This window comes from Calidris pugnax, unplaced genomic scaffold (genome assembly GCF_001431845.1).
Source record: "Calidris pugnax isolate Ruff unplaced genomic scaffold, ASM143184v1 scaffold157, whole genome shotgun sequence".
Taxonomy (NCBI): Eukaryota; Metazoa; Chordata; class Aves; order Charadriiformes; family Scolopacidae; genus Calidris; species Calidris pugnax.
In genome coordinates this window covers 810772-834794 of record NW_015090992.1, presented here as the reverse complement: position 1 = coordinate 834794, position 24023 = coordinate 810772, and the positions used below count along the sequence as shown (strand labels likewise).

Sequence of the window (24023 nt, the reverse complement as noted above, 5' to 3'; positions counted from 1 at the left end):
GGCGCGCGCGGCGGCTGGCGTCGACTGCCGCGCGCCGCAGCCCCGGGCGCTGGTTGGCGGCTTAAAGCGGCGGAGGCGCCGCCGCGAGGGGCGCTCAGAGCAGCCGGCGCCGCGCGCAGTGCAGGAGCGGGCAGGCATGGAGGGCAAGCAGCAGCAGCCGCAGCCGGAGGAGCTGCCTCCTCCCGGCCTCGCCGTCCCGGCGGGCTCGGAGGAGGGCGGCAAGGATGCGGCGGGCGGCGGTGCGCTGGGCAGACCGCTGGGTCCCACGCCCAGCCAGAGCCGCTTCCAGGTGGACCTGGTGGCCGAGGGCGCCGGCCGGCCGCCCGAGGAATCCCGCAAGGCGAGCGGGGGCGGCGGCACGGCGGGGAAGGGCAGCGAGGAAGCCAAGGGCAGGTTTCGGGTGAACTTCGTGGACCCGTCGGCCGGTGACGAGAGCCCCGGCGAGCCGGGGGGCGGCAGCTCGGAGGGCGGCAATGTCAGCTTCCAGAACGGCGGCGACACGGTGCTGAGCGAGGGCAGCCTCCACTCCGGCGGGCACCACCACTACTACTATGACACCCACACCAACACCTACTACCTGCGCACCTTCGGCCACAACACCATGGACGCCGTGCCCCGCATCGACCACTACCGCCACACGGCCGCCGACCTGGGCGAGAAGCTCATCCGGCCCAGCCTGGCCGAGCTGCACGATGAGCTGGACAAGGTGAGCGGCCGCCGCGTACTCTCCCCTCCCCCGGCATCCCCCTCCCATCCCCGGGCGGGTCCCGCTGCTTGCCCCCCGCGGGAGGTGCTCGGTGCCCGCCGGCTGTGATGGGAGGCAGGAAAATAGCCGAAAGCCGGCTGAGCCTGGAGGAGGCGCAAACAAGCGCGAACGCACCGAGTCGCTTGCGTCTTTCTCCCTTTTTCTTTTTTTTTTTTTTTTTCATTTTCGCGACGCAGTGGGGGTTTTTCGTCTCCCTCTACCCACCCCCCCCTTTGTTTTTTTTTTTTTTTTTTTTTTTTGCGAGAAGCTCCCCGTAGTGCGAGGCAGTTACAGCCGTAGGTCTGCGGGGCAGATAGGTTTTCCACAGCCGAGGGAGGATCTGGTACAGGCGCAGCGGTTTTCCGCTGCTGCTCCCTATCGCCTTCAACAGATATGGAATCCGGGGTCTGCCAGAGGTGTTAGCCTGGGAAGGGGAACGAAAACGTTTGGAACAGATGCTAAAAAAAAAAAAAAAAAAGAATAAAGATGATGCGGTGGCTTTCAGTAGTGACAAGAGGTTTGTCTCCTAAGCGGCTGAAAACGCGTGCCGGTGCCTGCGGAGGCAGTGCCGAACCGAGCCGCCTCCTGGCGTTATGCTGAGGGCTGCACACATACAGCCCCGGCTGCTTCTCCTTAAGGAGCCTTTTCAGTCGTGCTGGGTAGCCCTGCGTGTGAGGGCGTCGTGATCAAGGCTTCAGAAATTCTTGAAGCTGTGTTGTGCCTGTTAAGCTTATCCTATTTTGGACTAGTCAGTGTGTTATTGGAGACGAGTTACAGTGGGAGCTTATTTGCATTGCAGGCTGCCTTTATTAGAAGGCAAGCTTTAGCTGAACCTGCTATTAATTGGATGTGTTTTTTTAGATCATGATTGACCTGTCGTGACTAAACTGAAGCCAGATCAAACTATTGCAATGCTGTTTTCTTGCAGTCTGAAAATTGCCTCCTGGTATTTGGCTGTGGTCTAAGAAGTCCATGTTCTAGTGGTTTTTTCTGTTGGGTTTAGGGAAATAAAGGAACACTTGTGCCACATCCTAATGAAGGGAAAAATATTCTGCTTCCAGGACTCTTTTCATCCTACCTTTTAGGCCTTATAGGTGGAGTTGCATGAGAAAATATGTGTTCTTTTGAGATTGTCCATTATTAGGCAGCTCAGTGCATCTGCACTGATCTGTGGGGTTTTTGAGGGGGGGTATGGTGATTCTTTAAGGGTGCTTTTTGAAACTGACTCTCCATCTGTTCTGGTAGAAATAATTGTTTGGTGTGCTAGAGAGGTACTTCCTGGCAGCATCTGAGATTAGATACCAAAATAATTACTAACCGTAACAGCAAATTACTCTAGCCTTTTAGGTCCTCTCCTGATGGAGTTAAATGATGTTCTGTAGTCTAAGCTAGTATGGAATGGAAGCTGGCAATTACTGTCTTGTGCATGGAATTAGTTACGCTAAAAATAAACCACGTAACATATGTGAAAACACTGATGACTTTTTTTTTTATTCCGCCTCTCCCTCCCCCCCATTCCTGCCTCCTGTTCCATGGTGAGTTGATCAGGTTCTAGGTTGTTAGATACTGTGCTCTGTAAGCAGAACATCACTTGAATTTGTAAGCTTGGCAGATAGGTTTTTGGTGTGTTTATATTGCAGCAGTCAAGAAGGCTGTTTATTACACCATTAAGACGTTTCAGCATGGAATCTGCCTTATTCTGGAATTATAGTTTCTGCAAGTGTAATTTCTTCATATTTCATTACAAAGCATGGCAAGCACTTTTCTTCGTAGGTTGTGGCATAGAGGAGCTGTAGACGACCTAATTACAGGATCATTATCAGAACAGTTTAATTGTGAGCATTAATTAACTCAAATTATTCATTTCTCAAATGTCACAGATTTGTTCTGCAGCATGGATATGTATCCATGTGAAAATGTTTTCTTTTTACATTAATGTCCTGTTTGCTCTGCCCGCACCTTCCCCCCCGCCTGAAAGATGGAAGGTATATATGTTTCTTAAAGTATGGTTCTACAGAAGGACAGCAGTACTAGTGGGTGCTCTGTCCTTTCTGACTAATCGGAGGCCAAATTCTTTTGATTGGGATTCTCTGAAGTTACTCAGTCTTTAGGGTACAGGAGGAAAAGTACCCAGTGCAAGCAATAGCAGAAATCCCCAAAAAAAAAAAAGAAAAAAGGGGTGGGATGGTGGAATATGCTGTTTAAATTACATTTAGTATTATACCTCAGTATTAATTTAAAAAACTGCTATGGTACAAACTTCACAAGTCGAGTTGAAGTTCTGTGTGGAACCCAGCTGTTTCATTTCCAAACCAATTAACGTGTTAGCAAGCATTTAGGCTTATATGAAGAAGGGAAACAATTATTTTCACTTCAGACTTAGGAAAACAGTTTGCAAAATAAAGTTAAGAACACAAAAGCTTTTAATAAGGATGTGTTATGCATACTAATAGCATTGAATACCTACGTTTTTCCCAGTCTCTAGAGTGTAAAATGTACCATATCTGAGATTATGTACTTGATTTATGACTGCAGAGCGCTGATAACTTTTCAAATAATGGTAGTGCTGTACTTTTATATGAATGATGTTCACAAAGCTATTGTGCTTTTTTTTCACTGTGTTTCAGGGGGCTTATTGTTTTCATTCCCAAAGTGACTTCAGTTCCTGCTGACAAACAGTAATCGTCTGTAGTGTTGAATGATGCTATGTATTAAAGAAGATATTTCACTGACTTTGAAGAACTTGAAAAATTAAGCTTGCTCCTTAGCTGTGGGTTTTGTACTAACAACTTGCACAGCATTTATGTCAAAGGCTTAGTAGGGCGGCTGGTATAAACATCCTAGTACCATTGCATAAAATTTGCACTATGTATGGACCTATTGTTATGCCTCTCCTTCTTGACCCTGTGCGTCAAGGTTTGCAGTTATTCTGTGTTACAACTGATCCAAAAATTTGTTCACCAGTATTGTGGTCCACTGCTTTGAATTTAGTAATTTCACCTTGCAGTTAAAGTTTGTGCTATTCCTTTTTTCCTTTTAAAAGAAAAAGTAGAAAAGAAGGGGGTAATTCTTGAAACTGGTTGTGGAAACACAGCTAGGTGATGTTGCAGTACCCTGAAGTGGGTAAATTGCAGACCACTGATCTTGGTCTATCATGTTAAATTTCAAGTGAGGGGTCTGGTCTTCACATAGCGTTGGGTGCAGATAGCCAGGGTGATCAGCTGTGGCTGACCTAATTGGTGTGCATTGATCTTACTCTGTTTTAGAGAGGTGTTAGAGGGAATTTGGTGATGCTGTTACAGTTGGTAATCTCATAAATAAGGTGATGCTTTGCAGGAGCATTGGTCTCCAGAGGTGTAGAGGCGAGAAGATGACTATTAACAGAGCTGTGGGAGGGAAACAGCATACCATGGTATGTTGATTTTTGTTGCAGTTGCAGTGGTGTCCCCTGCCCTCTGGAGGAGATCTGCCTTCAGACAGTAGGAAGATTAAAAGTGTCTTAGATTTTCTTACTTTTTTTTTTTCTTTCCATAGTTCAGGAATATCTGTTTTGCCTAGGCCACCTGCATCTGTAAGTAAAGTTATAGCCTGTGGAAGACATTCCATCTGCCTTTACGGCTTCCTCGATGTAAAAATTACCATGCCATTATGATTCATTGTGATACTTACCTTGACCTTATGACTCTGGAAGGTGAATACTTTTAAAGTATTCAGAATTGGACTGGCGCTACAGTGCATTAATTTATAGTTTTTCTGCATAGTAATACTTATGTTTACTTTTTGCTTTAAGAATCTAATTCACAGTATGTGAGCGATTCTGATTTGGTATGACTCCTGTGCTGTCAGTTCCAGCTGTGGTAAGTAGATGTTACGTGAACCAAGCCCCCTGCTGGTAGCCTTGCTCTGTTGGTTGAATGCTGAGAGAGTACTGCTAGGTTCCCTTGACAGGCTAGACCAAAGTGATATCAGAGGAAGATCTTTGCATTACCACCCTCCAAATTAAAAAAACAAAACAAAAAAACGTGTTTAAAAACACCAAGTGTGCTTTGCTTCATCCCACACAGAAAACCACACACCTGTCCTCTGAATTTGGAGGTAGAAATAAGGAATAAATTACTGATAGTCGTCATGCAAAATTGAGGTTTTTATGTTTGTTTTTGCTCGAGTTGGATGACTGGGGTTTTTTAAACTATCTTTCTGGCTTTGATTTGTGTTCTCTTGAACATTGCAGTTTTTCCTCTTATGTGATAACTTAAAATGTTTATCTTAACCGCAGTGAAAAAGCAGCGTATGGCACTGCTTTTTAACAAAGAACATATTCTCTCTTGAAAATGTTAAACGACTGCTGAACTTCTAACATTTGTTTGTATTTTGTTTTCAGTTCCTGATTTGTGTTTGATTAGCCTGTAAGGAAAATGGAGCTCAGCTCAAGATGCATAAAAGGCTAAAAGATGATTCTAGATGATTCTAGGCTATCAAGTTAGCTGACTGTGTTATGTAAGGTCTGTCTTTAAAAACAGCTTCCTTCACTCTCCCTCTGCTGGAAGATTGAGACCCTCTTGCAGATAGTTTTTATTGTACTACCTTGCTGAATCTTGCTCACAGTCAGTAAGTCGTATTTCTCGAGCCAGTGCAATTGAATTTGGATAGCTTATTTGGATAGCTTCCTTTCCTCCTTGCTCTCCTTTATGTTTCTAGGCAGAGCTTGAATTTTCTTTCTGGACGTCATTGTACTAAAATAAAACAAGAGGAACTCTCTTAGTCTTGATCTCTGTGCTCTTGGACATCCTAGAAGCCTTTGATTTGTAACTGTTCACGTTCGTCACTTCTCAGAAACAGCTCAATGCCCCTGTACTCAGATGAGGCTTTACTACCATCATGCAAAGTGGTATTTTTGTGCTTTTTCAATCTGTGTGGAGAATCCTTGCTTTGCTTATCCTGCTATTCCACTTAATTACCACCATCTTTGTCAAGGGAAAAAAAAATAACGTAATGCTGTGTTTGCAGCAGTGAATCATGTTAGTCCTCCAGCATTTGTGTTTTACAAGGACCATGTGTATTTTTTAATTTTACATTGCTTGATGCTTGAATCTCCCGTATCTGATCTTTGTGACAAGTCTGTAGTCCAAAGCATCTATAGAATACTGAAATCCTTGAACTCTCTTCAACAAACTGCTAATACTGTTCTTACTGCTTTGTTTTGTTCCAGAGAAGCTGGAACTAACTGAGCACTTCTGACAGGTTATAGTTGGACAGTACAAGTGTGGGCTGCTGCTGAAAGGATAAACTTTTGTGTGCTCTCCTGTGGTGATGTCTGTGTTTTTGAGTTGTGTCTGGGAACTGATCTGGTTTACAGAAAGCACTGCAAAATTTTGCACTAGATGTGGTAAGCTAGTTCTCTGATACAGTACACCAGTGGTCTCCATGATCTTTTGACAGTATGGTGGTATCAATAAAACATTTTTGAGTGTGCAGCCCTAATATGTATATATTTTTTTTTACTTAAAAATGACAGACATGAGCTGCTGCGGTAATATTGTATATAGTACAAAATAGATATTGAAGGATGAGGTAAAGATGATATAAATGCTTTTAGAAATCCTGTTGTACCTTGTTAACATTGCAAAAAATACTTTTTCCACGCTTCCAATGGACTCTCTTGTGTACCTTTCAGAGACCGCTGCAATGTACCGTGAACGCCTTGAGTGCTCATGTCAGAAGAGAAGAGGGCATTGTAACTTGCAAAAATAGTTCAACTATGGAAGGAAGGAAGGAAGGAGGGAGTGTGTGTTAAGAGGAGCTTGGGTTTTTTGTTTTTGGGGGGTGGGTTTTTTTTTTTTTAATAAACCAATCTTAGCTGACATATTGTCAGTTTCAATGACTAATCCAAGACCAGAAACTGAAAGAATAGCAATAACTTCTTTCTGGCTGAACAGCTTTTCTTTCAACATAAGTTATTTCAGAACTGGTTAAAGAGGAAGGTGCTGCAGAATTGATCTTGAGATGAAGATTTTTGCCTTTTGGTATATTGCATTTGATTAGACCTCAGATGATTTTCATTCTTGAATAACATTCTTGCAGATGAGAAGGTACTCCAAGATCAATATCTTGGAGTAATTCAAACCAGTGTACTACATCTTCTGTTGCAGCCTTTTGGATTTTTTCCTAAAGCCGCATACAATATTTGTACATGAGCAACCACAAACCCATTTTACCCTGCTTTTTGATACAGGTAGTAGCAATCACAATAAAGTAATTTGCTCACTACTAAAAACACTTTTAAATAGTTAACTTAGACTTGTTTGCCTTTCAGTATTTTGGAAGCTATCCAGTTATTGCAGCTTGAGTGCATGGAACGTCTTTGATTTATTTTTACACTTCAGCATGCTGATTAGGCCTGATAAACTTACTGAAATGTCCTCTTATGCATACAAACTAACGAAGATGCATTATCTGTGTCTGATAAACTTAACCAACTTTAAGATGCAATGGTTTTAAAAAGTAAAATAAATTCCTAAAATTCCATTTTAACAAGGAAGCTTATGTCTTACACCTGCATTTTGCTAGTTAACTTTCTTTCTTCAAATGAACTGCTTCTATTTCAGATTATTCTGAATATTGTTTTAATTCAAAGAAAATAGCAACATCTGTTTCAGCTGTAAACAAACTGTGATGTGCGGTTACTGTTTCAATTTACTCTGAGGGTAGGGATTGTAGAGAGACTCCTAAGATTATTTGGTGTATTATTGCTCTGAGCAGTAAGCAGTTTGGCAGCTTTGGCTTGAATGTAGTGCAGTGCCAGTACAAGTAAGAGCTGTTCTGTATGAATGGACCAGCTCTGCTTGGTGCTGCCTCAAGGGCTGTGTCTGTAGCTGTATCCAGCTCTTCATGGCATGACATTAAAAATTTAGGCACTACTTAATTGATTTTCAAGTTTATTTCATGGAGTCATAGAATGGTTTGGGCTGAAAGGGGCCTTAAAGATCACCTAGTTCCAACCCCCCTGCCATGGGCAGGGACACCTCCCACTAGACCAGGTTGCTCAAAGCCCCATCCAACCTGACCTTGAACACTTCCAATGATGAGGCATCCACATCTTCTCTGGCTAACCTGTTCCAGTGTCTCACCACCCTCACAATAAAAAATTTCTTCCTAATGTCTAATCTAAATCTGTCTCCTTTAATTTTAAAACTGCCTTGTCCTATTGCTGTACCCCCTGATAAACAGTCCTTCCCCATCTCTCACGTAGGCCCCCTTTAAGCACTGGAAGGCTGCTAATAGCTCTCCCTGGAGCCGTCTCTTCTGCGGACTGGACAGCCCCAAGTCTCTCAGCCTTTCTTCGTAGGAGAGGTGGTCCAGCCCTCTGATCGTCTTTGTGGCCCTCCTCTGGACTAGCTCCAACAGCCATTTCCTTCTTATGTTGGGGGCTCCAGAACTGGATGCAGTACTCCAGGTGGGGTCTCACCGGAGTGGAGTAGAGGAGCAGAATCACCTCCATTGAGGTGCTGGCCATGCTTCTTTTGATGCAGGCTAGTGTGCTGTTGGCTTTGTGGGCTGCAGGTGCACATTGCTGGGTCATGTTAAGCTTCTCATCAACCAACACCTCCAAGTCCCTCTCCTTAGGGCACCTCTCAATCCACTCTCTGCCCAGCCTGTATTTGTGCTTGGGATTGCTGTGACCCAGGTGCAGGACCTTGCACTTGACCTTGTTGAACTTTGAGGTTTGCACAGCCCCATGCACAGCCATGGCATCCTTTCCCTCCAGTGTGTTGACTGCCTCTCACAGCTTGGTGTCATTGGCAAACTTGCTGAGGGTACTGACAACTGTCCATGTCTCTGACAAAGATGTTAAACAGCACTGGTCCCAGTACCAGCCCCTGAAGAACGCCAATAAATTTCAATGGGCTGTTTAGCCTATTTTAAGACGGTAGGTTAAATGTAATGTTTCATGAACTTACTACACTTAAAATTAATTAAATTCCCTAATTAAAATGGGAAATTTTATTAAGGTTACTTGCTCCCCATCCCCCACCTCTTGAATGGAAGGTGCATCTTCTGTTTTGCAAAAGTGGACGAAAACTGAAAGGTGCTAAGCCCATGAATGTTTCAAATTCTCTATTTCTTTGGGGAGTATACAAGACGTGGGAATTTGCTGTCTTTAAAACAAGTTCTCGAGCAAGACTAAAATGAATTATCTTTTTTAATTATTTACTGAACATTGTATTTTTCAGACTATACTTGAATATGCAAAACTGCTATGCAAGAGGATTGCTAATAGGATTTAATTCAGCTCTTAAGCAATCAAATGCTGCATCTGTTTCATTTGGAGAACAAGAGAATTATATGAAACACTTAAAAGGTATCCAGTTATTAGAGATGTATCAAGGTTATGTTTTTCAGATAATCAAACGAAACTACCTGTGTTCAGAAGCTGGATCTGTTTTCCTAAGGAGTGTGATTTTTGTTTTCATGCCAGTGGCTATCAAAAGGAATATGATGGTCAATGCACAGTAATGAATAATTGCTTTGATAGTCACAGTACAATGTTTCTTCTGGAAAGTATCGACTACATTAGTTCAGTAGGGAAACTAGTAGTTTGGTTCTGGAGAGGACAGGAAAGAACTGATCCATGAACACCAGAACTGAGGTGTGTTGTTGAGGCATGAAGCAGACGGCAGGGATTTCATTCTCTTAAGCTTGATGGTTTGATTGCCCCTACACTTGTGCAGGAAGTGATGCCTCTTTTAGTGACTAGAAGTTGATGGTGCGATTTCCCATTAACTGGAAGAAGTGGCGGGACTACCAAAAGAAGTTTGTATTTTTTTTTTTTTATGGTGGCAGACCACATTGAGTATTCCTTGACAGCAAGGCCTGCCTTTGCCTACAGTGTTCCTGGTAGTGCAGAACATATGCATTGGGGGTCCAGAGGCATGACACACATATGGGGTGGCCACATGGTATAGCTGCTGAAAAGAGGTTTTTCTCATTTATCTGTAATTCTCCTGATCGTCTTGCCTGGAGTATTCATCTTGTCCTCTGCTCACGGAGGGATGTATGAATCAAGATGTAGAGAGGGTTTTTTTTCTATCTTGATGGTTTTGCAAAATGCTCTTGTTCTTTAAGTAATGTTTTTTCTTATGGAGAAAAACCATACTATTCATTTTGAGAAACGTGCTGCTCTTGCATACCTGTAAATGTCAACAAAACTCTGCCATGTCATGTAAAAACGACTCAAAAGGATCCATCTGGTCACACCGTGTAGATTGCAGGCTTTCAAATGTCAGCCTTTGCGTTGCTATCCAGAATTCAGTGCTTTCCTCTGGAATTTCTCTTATGTAAACATGCCTAGTCCTTCTCTTTTTGGAAAGTGAAGATTTGAACCTGAATTTCCTATGCTGATGTTATGATAGCTAGATCAAATGGTGTTTGCACTTGCTGTTTCCAGGGGCACTGATTAGTAATCTACCTTTATTTTGATGTGATGCTTAGGAAAGCATTGAAACTTTATTTTTTTATTTTGTTTTGCTTATAAAGGGCTGAAAACTCAAAATTCCTGGTGATGCAGTAGAGAAAGCAGGTAGAGGAAGGGATCTTACCACGGATCCATCACCCGTGGCATATTAGGCAATGTTCTAATGCCTGGATTACTTAAGTGACATGACAGGTTAGTGGCTGTAGAATACTGCTATGATAATCAAGTTCATCAAGATCAGTTAAGGACCAGATTCTGTCTATTTTCACCAGTTAAAGCGCCTATTAAGTAAGGGCCGTTTTGCTGTTGCTTCGTTTCCAAATTGATTTCAGACCTTTTACTTCAAGCAAAAGTCTATCAGATTGCAATTTGTATCCATCCTGGATTAGGAGGGGAGGATCGTAATCTTGTCCTTAAAGAGAGAAGTCTATAGCCTTCATGTGGTTAGTAAGCTTAGAGATCAGGGAAAATAGTGTATGCATGTAAGATTGTAAGTGATGGTGTGCTTTTTTAACAAGGCTTCAATCTATCCTTTAGAAGTATACCACTTTGCAAGAACAATGATTTACTCCTAAGCTGAAATCAATTGCCTAAGAGAGTTTCTTGATTAACAGTCTTGATAGCCTGGTTGATGCATCATACTACTTGTAAGAGTTGGGAGGAAGAATGGATGATTCTCTATCCCTTTAAAATAATAAAAATAAAAATGTCTTTTAAAATCAGAAACTATATATATACCTACGCATGTGCACACACAAAAGTACTGCTTAATGTTTCTCTGTTAAAAGCAGTATTGAATGGCAAGACATTGAAATGCAAGCTGATGGAAGAGACATGTAGCTGGCTTATCCTTTGGTTGACATGTTAATTATAACTATAAATTTCTTCTGTTTAAAATTGTTCCACTCTAATCAAAGTACAACAGACTTTAATTTCTGCTTAAGATAACATTAATGTTCAGTGTTTGATGCAATCTCTTTTAAAATCTCTAGAAGTGGATGCCAAAACCATTTGCTGCTATATTTTTAATTTGTAATTGTAGACAAGGTAATACAGTCAAAGCACTTAAGTTTTGATCTCTTGGCTGCAAACTTGAAAAGGATTTCCTTTCATTGAGGCAGGTAACCAATGGCTGAAGCTGTTCATGTTTGATTCCAAGGGAATCCTGAGTTTTAAGAACAGATCATGTTTTATCTGGGTAATTTATCTCTCGTTGCTCTAGGTAACTGCTGGGTGCCATTTAATGGGTTAGTAGGCTTTTTTTTTTAGCTTATGACTGTAAGCATACTGGAGCCACAGTATAGTAGTAGCATTTTACATGTGCTTAAAATGAGGAGTGGGAAATTTAAATTCTATTGGCAAATTTGCTGTCATTCATTTCTTGTTTGTAACCAGGCAATAAAGCACCTAATATGACTGCTGAATTATTTGAACTGCTGTCAACAGCTATCTGTTGTACAATGGCTAGCAATGTTCCCTGAAAGTGTGTGGTTTTTGAGTTTGCTTTTTAAAGAGAATGCTAAGAAGGAGTTTAGGTCATCAGAGATGTCTGGAAGATGTCTTCTACCATGTTTTCTTTTGCATGTGGTACCCAACTGGGTTTTTGCAGTGGTGGCAATAACTAATCACTCAAGCTTCCCATCTTACTCCTGAAAAATCTGAACACCTGAATCTGTTCTGCTAACTTGGCAAGATTGTCTTTAACAAATGAATTATTGGGAATTCATAAACTGTTCTGGGTGTCTGTGTAAGATATTTATGAGTTCTCTTTACGAGTAGCCATCTTTAAGTGAAAGGTAGCTGTTCACTAGGTTTACCACCCTGTTTGAAGTGTCAAAGATTCAGACTATTACATCTGTTGGTAAAATGTAAATTAATTCTGTAATTAAAATGTAGAAAATGATAACCTACTTTGAGTTTTAGAATGTGCGCTTTCACTGATCTTTCACTAGAATGAGGGCTATTACAAAGAATTAATTGAGAGTTAGGCACACTAGTTCTTAGTTTCCATGCTAACTCATGATGACCCTATCACTGTCCTTATTCCAGCAAAAATGGTGAAAAAGAACTAGAACTGTGTGCAATATTTAAAGTTCAGGTGTATGACAGGGTTTTTTTTTTTTTGGTGTGTTGGCTTCTTTTTTCTTGATGTACTCATTACAGAATAATTTTTCTGGTATTATAATCTTCTCAAGTGTTACTACAGGGTTTTTTTTTTTTGGTGTGTTGGCTTCTTTTTTCTTGATGTACTCATTACAGAATAATTTTTCTGGTTTTATAATCTTCTCAAGTGTTACTGTGTAATACAGTGATAATATTCTGAAAGTATTTAGGGTAGGCCAGAAAGCAAATTCTTTCAAGGGTAGTGAAAGATGTAGACAGCATATTTTTGGCTTTTCTTTTTCCATATTTCTTTGGTTTTGTAGGCATTGAGATTCAGTTGAGTTAATTTCCAGTTCCAGGGTCTATCATGATTCTTTTGCAGCATTTCATAGGACTAAACAACAGAATGCCTTTCTTAATAAGTAAATATTCCAATCAGATTTGGATATTGATATTTACTGTATAGTTCTGGGGTTGTAATGGGAGAGAGGCTTAGATTGGCATTGATGAAAGTAATGAGGGGTATCTAAAAAAGACTTAAATTTACATTACTGAAACAGATCAGTATGGAGAAGAAAATAGCTGTTTGTCAACAACAGTATTGCCAGTGTTACTAGTTTATGAAATAGACTGTTCCTGCCAGTATTTACTGTCCCTTAAGAGAATGTTATGTAGAGTAAGGTATTTTAAAAGTAATTACCTGCCATACCCACTGTCTTTTTATAGATCTATATTTCCCTTATCAAAAAACCCCAAAACAAAACCACTTGCAAGCTGTCAGACCTGGCAGAAGTGTTTTTGAAAGTTGGTACAAAAACTTGCTGTGATTTATTGTTAGTCTGCAAGGCAGGTTAACTGGAGTGTCTCCGCCATGCCGAACAGTGGTTGGTTGAAAAAATGGTTACAAGCAATAGTCAGTGTCACTAGACCAAGTCAAAGACTGGTGAGAACTTACTTTTCCTCTCTCACATTTAAGTGCTAAACCACTTTGTATTCTTAGACAATCACATTTGAGACTTCTCTTGATAAGTTGTTAATCACAGGCAGGACTCTCTTGTGTCCCTGGATAACAATATGCTTAAAACCATTCCATAGAGATTTAGACATTTGGGAAAGGAAACTTGGTGCATTTGGTTTCTTTCACTGCTGTCTAGATAAAAGCATTAAAACATGAAAGTAGCTTAGGCCCAAACTGGGAACTTTATGACTCCGAACACTAACATGCTGCAAAAGCAGTGTTTAAAAAACAGATGTATTTGACTGTAAAACACTAAACTGTATCAGCGTCTAATAGCTGGCTTATTCTTTGGTAGTACAGTATCACCCTTAAATATATTTCTACCAGTTTGCAGAAGTAGTCACTGTTGCATCAGAGGTAAACACTGATGTCAGCTGGATTATTCTATGCAGTTATTCTATGCATGCAATACATCTAGCACTTTTTAAAACTTTTATTCAGATCATTAGAAATGTCACAGGTGAGGTGGGAGGAGGAATCCGAAAGTTCATTCCAGAAGGGAAAGTGAAAAACTTGCTCAACCAAGAAAAGGTTTCTAGTCTTTAACAATCATGGGAAGTATTAGCATCTTCTGGGGTAAAAATGTTAATTCTGCTGCTGTTTGATAACTTACTTTCTTCTGTCATTTTTATTTTATCCACGCTCTGGATAAAGTATATATGAATTAGAAAAGCAAACCCAAATGTTCATAAGCTTTTCCTCCATGTATGTTTTGAGCTTTGTCAACTCTGAAGACCTTCACTGTCAAGTTTTGTACTTGAGTAGCTGTAGCATTAACTACGTGCAGCTATGGAGTTGGGCTACTTAAGAAAAAATCTCTACAAGTAAGGATTCTTCCACTGTGAGGCATCTGGCATTCCACAGCTGGATCTATAATTTTTACTGGTTGCTTCCTTCCACGAAAAGGAATTTCTTAAGGATAGCGTTACCTAAAATGTTAACCTTTGGGAGGTGGAAACAAGAAACTGTTGTGGTAAGCTCTAGTGAACACCTTAACAATAATGCTGGAAGCTGTATTGAAGGAGTGCAGAAGATGTGTTCAAGTCTCTAGTTTTGTGAAGAAGGATTCCACTGTCTGTCATGATTGTCACAACACCTCTAACATCAAAACTCGTAGCAGGTAAAAGTGTGATCCTGTTGGTTGAGGCTTCAACTGTAGCAGCTGAGAACAGAGACCCATTGCTGTACAGAATTGTTCTGTTAGTGTCTCTGTTGGTGAAAGATGGTTCTCAGGTGGCTCCCCTTATTTTCTGATCTCAGTGAGTGTGTTAAATGGGGAGCACACCATGCTCAGTATCAAAATACGTACGTACAAAGCAGTTGTAAATCTAAGCAGCTGTACTCTTGATTAAATATAGTGGAATGCCTTTTTATATTTTCTTGCAGAATTTGGAGCTTGAAACATCTAGATTCTTGATTTTCTTCAACATTTTTATAGTATTAGCTATTTAAACCAGCTTCAGTACTGTATCTTACTAAGACAAGAAAAAGTTAGTTTTGTGAAGCCTTTCTAAGGAATTTGTATGAGGAGAAGTCCATACGATATGGCATGTACCAAACCCATAAATGGTCAAACTTGAGAGATAGAAGAAGAGCAGTTAAATGCTCTAATCTTGGATGCTTCTTTGGCCTCCTCTTTTCACAAGAGGATGGCAATGGGGAGGGTTAGCTAAAGAAATTACTTAGTGCTTGGGACATGCCAAATCAGGCAGACTGCAGAGAAAGCTGTCTGCCTGAAAAAGAACCACATAGTCTTAGATACAAACTTCTTGGTTGTCCAGTTCTTTACTTGGAGCTTCTGTGTTGTGATACTTGAAGCAGATACCTCATACAATTCAACATAGCCTAAGTGTGTTGCCTTTAAGATGGGATCTAGGTAATCTCACCACAAATAAATGTGCTGTGTGACATACACCACTATCAAGAATTTTCAGTAAAACTAGGTAACAGTTTTTACCAATGAGAAACTTCTCCATGAACCCGTGTATTTCAGACTGTGTGAAAAATCTCGATCTCTTCTGGCTAGCAAGTTTTTTCTCATTACTAATCCACTTCTAATAAATGTGGAGACTATTCACAATTGGCACAAATAACTTACTGTTATGATCCAGTTCTGGAGATGAAATAGTAGATTATCTGTACTTTTCAGTGCCCTGTGGTACAGCAATAGAAATTTCTGTGTAGGAACAGAATTTAACTATTTATTGGCTAAATTCCTATCAGTGTAAGATAAAATAAGATACATTCACATATTAACATTTCTTCCTCTAACAGTGCAAGTGAACACCATAAACTGAGTGTTCTTTGGACTGATTAGATAAAAGACTGTATTTTGACTAAAAAGTTGTGTTAATAACAGAATTTCTGATGTGAAATGCTAAAACCTTCTCTTTTCTTTCTGCTTTTGTTACACCCCCTCTAAATCCACAATGTGTTAGTGTTTTTTACTGTTTATGAAGATCTTACCGTACACGCATTGCTATTCTAAAATAGTGCTAGTGTGTTTTTTTCCATTCAGTATGTGACTTGAGTAGAAGCATTGTTTCCTCATGAGCAAAAGCATGAAAAATACTATGCCTGCTTTATTTACAGCTGAGACCACAGTTGTGTTTTCTTAATCTTGCATTAAAGGACTGAACTTGGAGCTTTGTGTAGTGGAATTCTTTTGTGCCCACACTCTGTAATATCTGTTCTCACTGGTGCTTTATTGGGCACCCACTAGCACTGATAACCAGCAATAACCTTTCAGTTATTACTTTTTGCATGTGCTTCAAAATATTTTTCCGAAGAAGTATTACATAGTGTGGAGAGACAAGACATACAGAACAAAACTTTCTTGTGTTCATAGTGTGCGTATCTGGGAGCTGATCTGGTAACTGATAACTCAAAATACCAGTTATGAGCCATTATCTCCTTCCCAGAACACAACAGGCTGAGCTGTGGGCTTGTTTGAGCATTATGGTGAAATGTGTAGCTCTCACATGATGATTGAGGTTAGAAATGACCTCTGGAGGTCATCTTGTCCATGTGTGCAGGTTCTAGCAATACCTGGCCAGCCATTGTCTTATGCTCAAGTATATAATGGTTTCTTACGCTAGATACTAGGATATTCTCCACCTTCTCTTAAAACCTAAACATGCAGTAAATGAAGCCTTCTAACTTTTAAAAAAGTGTTGTGACTCAGTATTATAGCATTAATAGTTGCATATAACGTTTCAGTATTTTAGAACATGACAATACCTATTTCTTCTAGCCCATTCTTGGTTCTCCTGACCAATCTTCTCAAACAAAAAAATTTATTGTAAATGTATATATAACATGCCTTTTTGTAATATTAGGAGATGTTATCAAATGTTGGCAGTTTTCTTGGCCAAAGCATAAAAACTGCTTGGATAATATTATTGTGACTCCCCTTATGCAGTGTTTTAAAATTGAGTTTGTTGCAAGGATAATGTAAAGCTTTTCTATGAGAAATAAGAATTAATTTTGTATGAAGGAATAGTAGTAGACAGTTCCACTGTTACATGCTTGATTGGAGATTTTGTTGTCATGGTTATAAGCATTTATTAATCTGACCTTTGTTTTAATCTATTTTTTTTAAATTTTTTCCTCCTCACTTCTGAAGGTGGGTGGGGGAGAAATGTGGAGAAATTTCTGGTAAGTGCTGCTGGAAACAGCAGAATCCATGAGGGAGACATTAATACCTAGAACAGTTTTGAGGTTTATTTCTGTATCTCTAGGAAAGTCATGTGAAAGATGGGTACTAAAGGGTGTCGGAGCAGGGCAATATGTTGGCTCATTATTTTCTATTGTGAGCTTCAGATGCATCCAAGTTGGGTGAGGAGCCCAATTAGAGGGCTTTCCATTTCCTTAGTTCTGGTTTAGGCAGGTCAGCATAGGCTCAGCAAATAAGTGGCTTCTGCCTGTATGTATTAAATTAAAACTAGTCAATTGTTGCAATGGTTCTTGACACAGACATGCTAGAGTTAATTCTGTGTAAAATCTTAAATGTAGCAGCATGGTAATTTCTTTTTTTTTTTTTTTTTTTTTTCTGACCTCTTGGATAGTTTAATGAAACTTAGATTAAAAATAAGACCTCTCTCAGTGTGCACACATTCCTGATTGGGCGTTTCACACTTTTGTCCATCTTCATAATTTTTACATCAGAATTGTGTAAGAAGCATACACCTGCTGAAGAGCGTCTCACTGTTTAGAGATGGGTTCTTAATTGATACTAAATTATGGCTTTCAGTACACACAGGGTTAAGTGAAAATTTTTTTTTTTTTTTTTTTTTTGTTCTCACTGTTCTTACCACTCCAAATGGATCACACACCACTTCTTGCTTGATTTGGTTTGGGTGCCTGAATACATATAATCAGCAAATCAATAAAGTAATCTGGTAAAAGGCTGTGCAAATCTTCCATGAAATTACAGACATTAGTCCTCTTCTATCCAGAAGAGTGGCAGTTCAACAAACCAGACAATTCCCTGTTATGTTTCTTTTTGTTCTCTGTTAATGTATATAACACGTCATAGACATATAAATACACATATACATATAAAAATATATACGTCTAAAACATACCTAGATTCTTTTTTAATTCCTTCTGGAGAAAAGAAAACCTATTAAAGAAAGCTATCTGTTGAAGTTAATGATGTGCAAGCTGGTAATGCCATAAAGGATCTCAACATGTGTTGCAGAAAGACATGTTTTTATGAGAATTTCATAATGCAGAGTCAGTGGGAGAGGCACGGACATGAATCTGTGCTAATGACCTCTGGATAAGGTTGACATAATCTGATCTGTTTGTATGTTTACTGCTGACGGTAAGGGGTTACAGATGGCACCCTTCCTAAGTGACGGTTCTATAAATATGTCTTCTGGACTCCGTGCTGCTGGTATATTTGGTATTACTGTATAAGGAAGAGGAAGAATTTAATTTAATGTCTCAAATTAAACTTTCTTACCGTGTCCCTTCAGCATTGAACATACCTCTTGAAAGCATAATTTGGGTCCAGTCTGTTTTGTGTCTTACTTGGCAAATGAGAATTTTGCCCTTTACCTCATTGGGATTGAACCTGCAATTGCTTAAATGTTTTCTAAGCCCTCTGGGATGCAGGCTGCTTCACAAATACTGCTTGAGCTGGTTTGTTGAATAGTATTCTCTGAATGGTATTCAGGGTCTTTCTAGTATATTCATTCTTTATACTCGTTGCCTTGGATAACTAACTTTGCTTAGAGTGCTTTCCAGAATGTTTCTTACAGCAAGTGTAGAAAAATATTAAGGTTGAGTTTAAATATTTAGGTATTTGCCTGGCTTGGCAAAACAAAACTGCCTCGTTCAAAGCAAGCACGCAGCATGTGTATATACATCTATGCTTTTAATGTGTATCAAACAGTTGAGATTTCTGCATTGTAAGGTTGAGAGCTGGATTATAATGAAAAACCAGCCACAGGTTGCTCCATGGGATTGATGTTTTCTGCATTTGTCATCCTTTCCTTTTGAACGAGGAAGAGTGTTTGGGAAGAGACTTCCCTCCTACTCCCTGAAATGTCACTCTCCCACCCTCCTTTCTACCAGCATCATCTTACAATGAATAGTAGAATAGTTTGCAGAGAAGTAAATAATTTATTTCCTGAAAAATTGATCAAGTGACGGCTAAGTCTGAGCTACAGGAAATACTGTATCTGAGACCAGTAACGTGGTAGAACAGTATACACTTTCAGATTACGAAATAAAACTTCCTGTGCTGTAGAAGTCACTGCATTTGAAATCTTATAGCTCTTTTCCTAAAAGACCAGATGTTTGTTTCTTAGGGCAGTAGAACTGATTCTTAAAAATATTTATTGCTCTGACTCCTAACAGTTTGCTTTAACTGAAGCAGAATACACAACTGGTTTGTGTAATTTTGTTCTATGTTCCTTGAAATCAGTGAGATGTGACTCATGCAAGGAACATAAAGGAAGAACTTAAAAATTCTGCTGTGTCATTCCTTAATTTTTTTTACAATGTATCAAATGCTCTCTCTAGTCTGTTAATCACATAAAAGATATTTTTTTTATTTCCAAGGAGCCCTTTGAAGATGGCTATGCAAATGGTGAGGAAGGCACACCAGCTGGAGAAGCAGCTGCCACTTACACACCTGATAGCAAAGGAGTGGTCAAGTTTGGCTGGATAAAAGGCGTATTGGTAAGTTTGATGTCTTGTACTTCAGTTTCTTACAGATAGGATCTTTTTAATAACCTTTTTTGAGAGGGATTGTGCCAGCACTGTATGAAGAAAAGATTATATCTATGAGATGTGGAAAATGCTATAATTTTAGGAAGGGTTGCTCTTACTTGTACTGAATTTTAAGGAAGTAAATACTTCAGGACATCAGGATTTGAGGGGATCATGGTTTATTGATACAGGTTTTACAATTTTGATGTTGCATAATTTCCAGGAAGGAAAAAGATTATACAAGTATTCGTATGTAATAGAAAAACTACATATTAATCTTAAGTGACAAAGACAAATGCAAATGGAGAGGATACACTTAATGTGTGTTTGCTTTCCATCTGTAAAGTTTTGGACTGAAGTGTTAGAAAACAAGGGTTTTATCTACCTGTTTTTAGAGAAGCAAAAAATACTGTGTTGAGGGGAGTACTTACCTGTATATGGAAAATCTTGACCAGGGTTAAGTATTTAAATTTTGTTGAACTGTTACCAAAGGTCATCTTCTCCTAAACTGTGGAAGTCTTAACGCTAAATACAATATAGTCATGGTGGGAAAAACTGAGTCTGTCCTCGTTTGGAGCAGTGAGAAATTAAGGGTGACATGGGGGATTTTATTACAAGTTCATATTATTTTATTTTTGATATTTTGGCAAAGAGAAACCACGATTAATATGTAGCTGTAAGAATTTATAGTGGTGGTCTCAAATGCAACAGTTGCTTAAAGGATGCTGAACTTGAGCATTCAGACTACCTAATTTTAGTTCAGCAAACTGCCACTGTGTATTAGCAACTTCCTTGAAAGTCTTGAAGTAGCCATGTTCTCTACCCTGGTGAGAAGGAGAGTACCTGTGGTAGCTGTGAAACAGGTATTACAGGCTTCTGTTGATGTACCCCAACCAAGGACAGAAGTTCATTTTAAAGCAGGTATGAAGCTGACTTTGAATTTCTCCAAACTCAAATTCTATATTGGACTATTTTTTAAAGCAACAATTCTAAGCATTAAAGATTTATAAGTGTTGCTGTCTTTTTTTTCTCCAAAAGTCTATTTAAAAGTTTCAAGGAGGATGGTCTCCCCCTTTTCAGTGGTTTGAAGATTGCAGTTAGTATTTCCTAGTAGTCCTAAGCCACCTGAGTAATCTACATTTTGCAAAAGCCTTTTTAAATCTCTGAAAACTTTTTACTTTTGTTTGGAGAGGTCCTTCTAGTCCTAATGACCAGCTGAACTTCTTGTAGGATTAGTATCATGCTCTTTAGGTAAGAGAGAGCCCTAAGACCTGCTGTTAGTTTTCTGTCTAAATTCTTGTATGCTGCAAACTCTGTTTTATTGAGGACTAAGAGTTTAAAATACAAGGCAAAAAAACAAACCATCAACGCCACCCTGCCTGCTTCCCCCCCGCCGCCTCCATCCTGTTAGCCTGTGGTGTAAGATACAAAAGTTCTATGACTGTAGAAGTTGTTTGTTTTTTTTTTTAAAGAATAAATTATTTAGTAGGGTATTGCTTTTTGGAGGGAGATTTGTGGGAGAGCTGAACTGGGACTGCAGACCTCACAGTCATCATAGAGACCACAATCTTATTTTTAGTCATGTGTTATGTAGTATGAATTTTGGATCCTGAATGTTGGGATCTAAATCATTTTTATTGTTCGGTGCAGACATACTGCAAGTGTCAGATACTTAATTACTGTAACTTTAAGGTAGTAACTTTTTAATCATATTTAGGTATCTTTGCATTTTTTTAATTAAACCTAAACTTGTCTAATTAAAAAATCTATTCTTGTGAAATAATTTGAAAAGTGGTGAGGAAAGACTGCAAGATAATTTCAACAACATTAAAAACTGAAATGAAGAATTAGTGGAAATGCAGATGTGAGACCTAACTTATGTAAAATTTCTTTTTTATCTTAGGTACGATGTATGTTAAATATTTGGGGTGTGATGCTCTTCATCAGACTCTCATGGATTGTAGGACAAGCTGGGATAGGTATGTATACTAATGCTGTGATTTTGTTTCAGTGACTTTTAAGCATGATCTAAAAGAGGTGTTAATCCTGAGGTTACACTTAAAACAGGTAGAAAATTACCTTAATGTTGCCAGTTTTTAAGGTGATTTACCCTTATGAAAACTCTCTGCAGTATGAAGTTACTTAGATTTTTTTTTTTCATTTAGCTATAAAGGATGTAATTGAAAATTGACATCTTTTAAGTGTTTGGTGAACTGTAGAGATAAACTTTTGATCTCTGGTTATTATAGTCTGCATGTAGACTGTGGTATATAACAGTTTTTTTCAAAGGCTTAACTTAGTATTGAACTGCAGAAAAGCTCTCATCTGCAAAGGCCTGTGTTTCCTTAAAGCTCTAGGATACACCTCTTACCCTGCTGATTAAAGAGAACATTTATCCAGTTTTGTTTGTATCCTGGAAACTTCTCAGTACAAAAAAGGAGTGAAGAAGCCTTTTGTTTGAATGTGTGGAACCACACACAGTAAATTTACATTGTATTTGCAAGGCTAATTCTGTAAACCAAGTTAAGTTGAAGATTTGTTCATTTTAATACTGCTAGACTTACACCTTTTCCCCTTCTTTTTCCAAAAGGTCTGTCTGTTGTGGTTATTGGAATGGCCACTGTTGTGACAACTATTACAGGACTGTCTACTTCAGCAATAGCCACAAATGGGTTTGTAAGAGGAGGTAAACCTACTTTCATCAGGCTTTTAAAGCTTTCATCACTCTGAAGCATACACCTTAAGGATGGAACCTCTGAAATACTCCTTTAGCAACAGGGAAGAAATAGCGTGTATGAAATGTACAGAAGAGTTAGTTTTCTGAGGAGCAGAGTCTCCTTATGTTCTGTAGTTGACCAAGCAGTCATATAACTGAGACATCAATAATTACCCTACTAATTTCATCTGACTAGTGGCTTGCTTTTTTACTGTGGAAGAAATGTTAACTACTCTTAATTTTTGGAATTACAAACATTTTTTTTTAGAAATGAATATCCAGAAATTAATAGGATCTTAATATTCTCCTGCATCTGCACTGGTTGGTTAAGAGTGCGCGCGTGTGCTTGCAAGTGTTCATTTCCTAAAATAAGACTTGCTAATGAAAAAACACATCCTATAAAAGGATAAGCTTGATCTATATGCGAGTATATAAAAAGACATGTTGTTGTTCTAATGTGATTTTTTTTTTTTTTAATACACACTTGGTTATCTCCAGCTTTCCTGAGGGTGATGGTTTTCATTCTCTTTATGGTTTATGTGCTGTTGTCAGCAATTCCTACAAAAAGTTTTATAAGTGTTTGGTACTTTTGACATGCTGAGACTGCTTCATGATATTACAAGACTGCTACCAGTAGAAAATGTGGTGGAAATTAAATAGAAGCTTATAAAATTCTCTCGATTAAGAATGAAGAGAAAAACCTATCACAAACTAAATAGACCCAATGGGGAGGATCAGCTATGAATCTTAGCATTATATCAGGCTTAGTTTCTAGATGCCCTTTCTTTTTAAAAATTGCATTATATGCATTGGATTTCCCTGTTATTATGAGAGCTTTTTTTAGAAAATTTGAGGTGCTGGATGCAAAAAACAATAAAATAAAATCACAGTTGTTCCTATAAAAAAAAAATTACATTACAGTAATATTTTCCTTATGTTAATTTCTCATTTGCAAAGTATGTTGAAGCTGGGTTCCTCCACATGTTTTGCACAAGAACTGTAATGTACTGAAATTAAGGCATTCCTGCTGCAAATTTGTAGTGTGCACTCAGTTACTTCAGAGTGGAGCTGGACCATTTTGTTGCTTCTAGAAAGCTTAACCTTAAATTGAAGGAGTATGTCTTTGCTACATTTTTTTAAATTTTACTCTTCTCTAGTGCTGCAGATACTCAGTTTTCCCTTTGTCACATGTGAGATTTGAGATGTTGTATTTGTCAAGAATAGGTTCTGAAAAAGAGTGGCCATAGGATTTTTTTCCAGAGTGCTGTTGGAGAGCAGAAAATTACCTTAACACCAGAGCTCTAAGAAACAGCTCATGGAAGTTTGGAACCTGAGTGGGTTTATTAGTCTGCTTCACCATTTTCCTCGAGCTATAGCTAATGCAAATGTGTAATAGTAGAACTAGGTACAAATGCTTTGAGTAGTTTGAAATAAAAGCACAGTAATACTGCTGCTTTTGGTTTACAATTTATTTGTTTTTAAACACTAGAAAACTATATTCAGCTATTGCACAGCTGAATAATATGTGCTGCATAAGTAAGGTGATTATTTCCAACTGGTGTCTTTTCTTAAAAACTTGAAATGTATTCCTGGAACTTCAGTATGCCTGTCTCTAAATTACTGAGTTTTGGGTTATTTTGAAGATGCAAGAATAAATAGGATCTCATTTGTGTAAACTTTAAATTGCTGATGACTATTTGTAGGCTCTTTCACGTAATGTGAGTTTTTCTCTTTTTTTTTTTTTTTT

General features: G+C 38.9%; 1 protein-coding gene across 2 annotated transcripts in view; it reads left to right on the top strand.

The window, feature by feature from the left end:
- Positions 1–83: 83 nt before the first annotated feature.
- SLC12A2 (solute carrier family 12 (sodium/potassium/chloride transporter), member 2) overlaps positions 84–24023 on the top strand; it is a 64461-nt gene continuing 40521 nt past the window's right edge. For both annotated transcript variants that reach the window (XM_014954801.1, XM_014954800.1), the window contains exons 1-4: positions 84–706; positions 19411–19530; positions 21464–21539; positions 22151–22246. In XM_014954801.1, the coding sequence (XP_014810287.1) occupies positions 137–706; positions 19411–19530; positions 21464–21539; positions 22151–22246 (862 nt within the window). In that variant the 5' untranslated portion in view covers positions 84–136. The remainder of the gene's footprint in view (positions 707–19410; positions 19531–21463; positions 21540–22150; positions 22247–24023) is intronic.